At 45.4% G+C, this 6809-nt stretch overlaps 1 protein-coding gene across 6 annotated transcripts in view; it reads right to left on the bottom strand.

The window, feature by feature from the left end:
* Window positions 1-891: 891 nt before the first annotated feature.
* The window catches only part of LOC102879797 (protein argonaute-1), a 31079-nt gene continuing 25161 nt past the window's right edge, over window positions 892-6809 (bottom strand). For 5 of the 6 annotated variants that reach the window (XM_006924246.2, XM_015598938.2, XM_025041366.1 and 2 more), the window contains 6 exons: window positions 6646-6736; window positions 5641-5835; window positions 3800-3934; window positions 3091-3192; window positions 2591-2790; window positions 892-2348 (listed from right to left, as the gene is read on the bottom strand). In XM_006924246.2, coding sequence (XP_006924308.1) covers window positions 2240-2348; window positions 2591-2790; window positions 3091-3192; window positions 3800-3934; window positions 5641-5835; window positions 6646-6736 — 832 coding nt within the window. In that variant the 3' untranslated portion in view covers window positions 892-2239. The remainder of the gene's footprint in view (window positions 2349-2590; window positions 2791-3090; window positions 3193-3799; window positions 3935-5640; window positions 5836-6645; window positions 6737-6809) is intronic. The other variant, XM_025041363.1, reaches the window with a different exon arrangement.

The raw sequence follows: 6809 nt of genomic DNA on the forward strand, positions 1-6809 counted from the left end.
CAGAGTTCTCCATTCTGGCATTCAGCTGGGCTGTGCCCATGGGGCATCCCATGCTGTAACCAGAGGAGAGAAGCAAAAGAGGAGTTACTCAACAGTCCTGATGCCTTCCTCCATAATCAATGTTTGTGCTACGTTTTGTGAAGTCGCTGAACAAAGTAGCCAACCAGAACAGAACCTGGGAGAGACTTTTGCATAGCAAATCTGGGTCTGTACAAGGGCTGCTGGGGAGGGGAAATAATAGCTCTAACTACACAGGTCCGGATTTAAACCGGCCTTCCTCTGGCTGGCCTCCAAGCCTGAGCTAGGTCTAAAGTGTCATGGCTTCATCACCAGACTGGGGCAAACCCAAGCCCAGGTGCCTCAAAAAGAGGAATTTCCACACTGAAGCTGCAAGTTCTCATCCCGTGGGACAGGAGAAAATGAACAGTCAAGGAAAGAGGGGGCCTTGCCTCAAGGCCAGGAGACACCAAGATAGACCCCCCCCTACTTTTCCGGTTCTGTAAGACAACCAAACCCCATCTCTATCCAAAGAGACAAAAACAAACGAAACAAACAAAAAAACAAAACAAAAAACAAAGCCCATGCCACCCACTCACATGCCCTAGTGGGAAACTGGGAAAAATTCATTTGTGTAAACAGAAGCAATAGGGAGCAGCAAAATCCCCCAGTCTGTTCACAGGACACACTGGAATCTGGGATGAGCCAAAGTATCAGAGGACAGTCCAAAGGAAGGGAAGATGCACTTGCAGGAAAGGGTGCAGGGCAGTGCAGAGAAGGGATCCTGTAGCAAGAAAAAGGTATTTTCTGCACAGAGAAAGGATGGAGCCCGAGCCCCACCTTAGGGAGATAACCACCCCTTACTTAGCCAGGCCAATGAACAAGTCAGGTACATAATTCCTTCTAATGGCTCAATGTTTCTGGGATGTAAACTTGTAGGGCATGGGAGGGATTTCCAGATTTTGGCAATAGACTCAAGTTATGGTATAAAAATAACATTTAGTTTTTGCTCTTGTTTTCTTATTTTAGACTTAAGGATTGTTTGTTATAAGACACCCCAGTTAAGAAATATTGAAACTTAAAGAGACTTGACTATCAGGGGAAAAAAGAAGCCAAGAGTGAGAAAAGCTATGAAAGTAACTCTAGACCCAGGCAGGTGGGAAGGTGGAGGGGACAGGAAGGAAAGGAGGCATAAGTAGAAAGGCCAGAGGCCAGTTATCTCAGCAGCTCCGAGACTTGTCAGGTCTGAAAGTGCAAATGTCAATGGATTTTAACCATCTTGAGGTTGTAATCTTTTAAAAAGCTCGATGAATATGGAAGTTAATTCCTTCAAATGCAAAATAGCTGGCGCTCTGGCTGGAGGCTTGTTGGGTTAGGGTCTTTCTTCCCCACCTACCTCCTCTCCCACCCCCACCCCATCCCCCCAAAGAAAGGTACAAAAGGTTGCAGTTCTGCAGCATTACCGTTACAGGGAAGGCACTGGTTACCCACCAGCAGGGTGGAAGGAAGACAGGGTCGTGTCACTTCAGAGCTAAGTGCCATAGTGCCTTTAAGTCTTATTAGGGGCTGGATGTCTGTCAGGGAGGAGGTGTAAGGTAGGGTAGAAAAGGTGGAGAGAGCGCAATACAGGAAAGGGGGGTGGCAGTGAGGGGAGGAGCAACCAAAACCATTGGCATTAAAAATCTTCCTAAAACTGGATTCTCAACCCATTAAAACACCTTCTATCCTAAAATATTGATCTGGGTCTGGTTTCGTTTTTCTTAAACAAATCTAGACCTTTTCTGATTAAGGCTCCTAAAAAATCCTTCCCTCTTCCCACCCACTTTCTCAAGCCCCTCACTTTCCCATCTAAAATATCAAACCCAAACCTACCAGCTTTCGTCCGAAGGGCTGCAGAGCCGACCTTATCAGGCTGTCAGGCATGAGTCTTTAGCACTGTGAGTCACATGAGACACCTGTGTGTATGGTGGGCACCAGTGCTGCCCCTCTTGGTCCAGTGGGGTCAGGGCCAGATGTGACAAGATGGGGTGAGGGATGCGGGGGCATGAGGTGGATATCAGATTTCTGGCTGGTGATCTGGCTTACTGGCCCTGTTCCCCGCCCTTTCGCCCCCTCTGTAGAAGGCCTTCTGCACTCCTTCCTACTCTACCTCCCTCTTCCCTGCTTCCTCTGGATTTGGGCGGCACAGCTCTTGGGGCTTGGAAAACTTTCTTCTATCCAGTGAGGTAACAGCGTTCTGCCTTCAAGCGAAGTACATGGTGCGCAGAGTATCCTGGTGAACCTGCACGGCTTTGGCCAGGGCCTGGGGGTCCCGCCCATTGCTCTGCCCCGATATGTGGCTTCCCTCTCCACTGAAAAGGAAAAATGAAAGAAGTCCTTCCTGGTGAACTGAGCTGCTGCTAATCACTTCCCCCATCCCTAGGGTGCCAATTCCCATACAAATTTAAGAAAACAAACCCAACCCAGATTTGGGTAGATGAACCCAGGGACACCAAGTTGAACAACACCCATTTCCTTCTATCCAAGAAAAGTTGGGAGGGTCCAGTACCAGAGGCTGAAGCAAAAAGGAAGCCAGCCTGATCTCAGGACTCACCTGTCGTGCTCCTTGTCCACTAGGTGGTATCGTGCTCGAAAAGCCACCAGGCGGGCATAGTAGGCAGGTGCTGGGATAGAGACGGAGCGTGTGCATCGTACATAAGTGTGGCACAGCTGGTACGTCAAGATCTGGAGCTCATCCGCTGTGAAACGGTTGTCATCCCAAAGGACATAGTAATGGGATGGTCGGCTGGTGCCCTGGGAAGATAGGAAGGTGAGGGGCTCTAGACTGGACAGAGGGGTCAGCTGATAAGGAACAGGATCACCGTTAAGCGTATGGCTAGGTTGGAAGACCCACCCATGAAAAGGCAAGCACAAAGTCACCTATGTCATAAAGCATCTTTCTGATGGGCAACCTGCCTAAGATGTTCAAAGTGCACTTCTGTTCAAGACAATCTTCATTTGAAAACCACTCAGTAATGACTGATATATTCTGGAGGCATGGTAAAAATCAACTAATTTTGACCCATTGGAAACCCCAGGTCATAACCCAGCTACCTGGATGCCTGCATGGCTGCACAGATAGAAGTCAAACTCAAATGGGTGGGTGATGTTGGTGTCCACAGTAGTCCCAGCTGGGATGTTACCACTCTTCCCAATCTGTGTAGAGACAAAGACAACCAAGATCCCCAAATCAGTCTGGCCCTAACTAGGGCCCCAAAACTCAATTCTACTCTGACTCCACCAGAATCCCAAGAATCAAGCAAAAGTTGCTGTTCCCAGAGGGTATTGGGCCTTGAAATGGCTTCTAAAGTCACACAACCTGTGTTTAAGTGCTGGTTTCTTCATTTATTAGCTGTGTGATCTTAGCAAGTCATTTAACCTTTCTGAGGTTAAACTAGAGATAATAATAGTACCTACCTCACAGGGCTGCTGTGAGGAAGACGCCTTGTACAGTGTCTGGCACATAGTAGAAGTTCAATAAATGGTAGTTCCCTTTCCCTTCTCTGGGAGCTGGTCTATATATGGGGTCTATAAGCCAGGGAGCTAGGAGGAGGGAGAGGAAGTATAAGGGAAGGAGGGGGAGAAGGGAGAAACAAAGGGAACGAGGTGGTAGAGGAAGGACAAGAGCTAGAGGGAAGAAAGGAGCCAGAGAGGATAAATAGGCAAGGACAAAGTCCCCAGATATTATCTCAAGGGCTTCTTCCATATTAAGAGAAGGAAGACAGGACGAAGGTACAGGTGGCTTCCTCAATCCCTCACTCACTCGCTCATTCTTGTCAGCACAAAAAAGGCGGGTGTGATGGCGTTTCTGCACCACAATATAAGTGATCCCAGGCTGGTAGTCCTTTTCCAGTTTGATGCAGGCATCACGAATGGCGAGCAGCTCATAGTGGAGGATCTAGGCACAGGGTGAAGAAGGAGACAGAGCTACAGCTACTCATGAATTCACACACTTTCTGAACTAAGGGGTTGCCACTTGTAACATGGCTTTTTGCTCAGTCTCCTTTATTAGATGACACCAAACCACTAGTGCTGATGGGCCCTTTCTGCCAATAGCAGCCTTATATGCAGTTTACCTAATAGGTTCCTATAAAACCTTGGCTGGGAGGCTTGGCATCAGCAGAGAGCACTCACCTGGTTCCTATGCATAAATAGACCCCAAATTAGACACAGAACCAAGGTTCACAGAAAAATCACTAAAATCACAAAGCCCAAAATAAGCTCAACTTCAGAATCAGAAAGATAATGAGAGTTCCTCTGTGAGCTCCAAGAGCAGACAAAGTTGGAAACAGCAAAGAGCAGACACAATGCAGGGATGGGTACAGAGGGAGTAGATGAATTTAATCCCACAAAAAAGCAGGATTATAATGAAATGGCTAAAGATGAAGACACAGGTAAATAACCATAGGTAATAGTTACCTTGTGGCCTTAGCTATCAGATACAGAGAGTTAAACTGTATGGTAGAAGTGGATAGACTTGTAATCGATTAGAACTAGAGTTAAACTCAGGTTTTATCAGGTTGTATTCCCTGAGCAAATTACTTAAACCCTGTAAATTTCATCTTCTACACATCTACTAAGTTACTATGAAGTTACGAACAGCCTCACAAAGCTGTTGTGAAGACTAAAACAGATAATTAATAAAAGCATAGAAAACCTAGTAGGGACTTAATAACTGCTGATTGCTTTGCCAAGCAGTTTGACTTTTAACTCAAGGCTATGTGAAGCCACTAGACATTTCTGAACAGAGATATGATATAAATTTATCTGGTATTTTAGGAAACACTGGATGCCTTAAAGGAAATTGAGCCTAATGGTTAACAGCATAGACTTTGGAATCAGTCCAATTTATATAAATCCCAGTTCTACCACTTATTAGCTTAGGTGACACTGAAGAAATCATTTAACATTTCTAAGCCTCAGATTTCTCATCTGTCAAATGGAATAATTATTATTTCATAGGGCTACTGTAAGCATTAACTAGAACATACATAAAGTGCTTAGCACAGTTCATGGCACATAAAAGGTACCCAATAAATGGTAGTTATATTATTAAATGACAGTCAAGGAGACCAGTTCAGTATACTAAACAATAGAATATGAAGGCCTGGAAGGCAGAAACAATAGGAAGAATATTATAAAGAAAGGTCAAAAGCAGTGGCTCTCTCAAGTGTGGCCTCTGGACAAGCAGTATTACCTAGGAATTCGCCAGATATACAAATTCTAGGGCTCCATCCTAAACTCACTAAATCAGAAATTCTAAGGATAAAACCCTGCAAACCGTTTTAACAAGCCCTGCTGATAATCTTAATGCATGCTAAAAAGTTTGAGAACCACTGGTCTAAATAATCAGTCCTCAACATGAAACAACTAGTAAATAGAAACTGAGGGCATTCTGTTAGAAGAAAAAAGGTCTATAGATGCTTTTACATGCCACCTCTCATTTTTGATTTCTGCTCCCAAGCCTATATTCTATTTAGCAAAGTTCTCAAGAAGTAGCACCTCTAAGTGCCAATAGCTTAGAAAATGTATCATGTACTCTCTGCTACTATTAGGTCCTCTGGCCTTAATATGAAGGTTTTCCTCATCTACTGTGGGCCCTACCTGGGGAAGCTGGCCTTCAGGAACCCCATCTCGGTAGAAGATGATGCGGGTAGGCTTGAAACGGGTGGACTTGTAGAACTGGATGAGCAGCTCACGCACCATGTAGGATAAATCTTCAATGATCTCCTGCCGAGGTCGCTGCACCCGCACAGTAGCACAGTAACGGCTGGGGTGGGCATCCATACTGCCTACCACCTGACAATCAATGAAGCAGGATCAGACCCCAGACACCCTCCCTACCCTCCCAACACTGTCAGGTTTGAGGAAAAGTTTCTCAGCAAGAAAACTATGCAATTGAAGTGAGTAGGGGTTTGGATTCAGTTAGCTCTAGTTTCGATCTCTGTTCTATCACACAAGCAGAAGATACTTTTCAAAAGGGACAGTGGCCAGAGCCTAGGATGGATGGCCACAAGGAAAATAGGGATAAATAAGCATAATGTAAGGGTTCTCTACATTTACTGAGTTAAGTTCAGTCTGCCTAGAGAAATGAGAGGGTTGAAGAAAGAGAATTGGGAAGGAAGGCCTGATCCCTCTAGCGATTCAGAAGCCCCTAGGGGACAGGGAACAGAGAAGTCAGAAGAGGGATTAGAGAGACAACTCATCTATGAGGTGGAAAGGGGATAGGGATGGGGAAGAGGACAGTTCCAGCAACTGAGTAACTCTCTTAAAAGGGATTTCAGAGAAGAAATGTGAGTCACCACCATATCTGTATTTCATGGGGAAAAAGAGATAAATTTGAACAAAGAGGAGTGATGGAGACTGGGTCAAGTCTTTGGCCACAGCCTACACTCTCATTTGCTCTCACTGAAAAAAGAAAGAAAAAAAGACACCATATAGTTAGTTTTATGAAGATACCAAGGGAGTGGTTAATGGTGATGATCAGCTGAAAGGAAAAGATCTTATGAAGGGTCAAGCACCAGAGCTAAGGGAAGGAAATTATGTGTAGTCTTGGGAGCTCAGAGCTAAGAGGAGAACCTTACGAGGAAGTTGGAGAGTATCACTCACTGCTGTGATAGAAGGTTTTTTTCCATCCCCTGCTGGGGGGTGTGTAACATCTGCTCCCAGGAATATCACTGGCTGTTGAAAGACTGCGGAGCTGAACAAAGAAGAGAAAACAAATGGTGAGGAGTTGGGTTTTCTCTTCCTGGCCATCTAGTACCCACTATGGT

The sequence above is a fragment of the Pteropus alecto genome, unplaced genomic scaffold (genome assembly GCF_000325575.1).
Source record: "Pteropus alecto unplaced genomic scaffold, ASM32557v1 scaffold39, whole genome shotgun sequence".
Taxonomy (NCBI): Eukaryota; Metazoa; Chordata; class Mammalia; order Chiroptera; family Pteropodidae; genus Pteropus; species Pteropus alecto.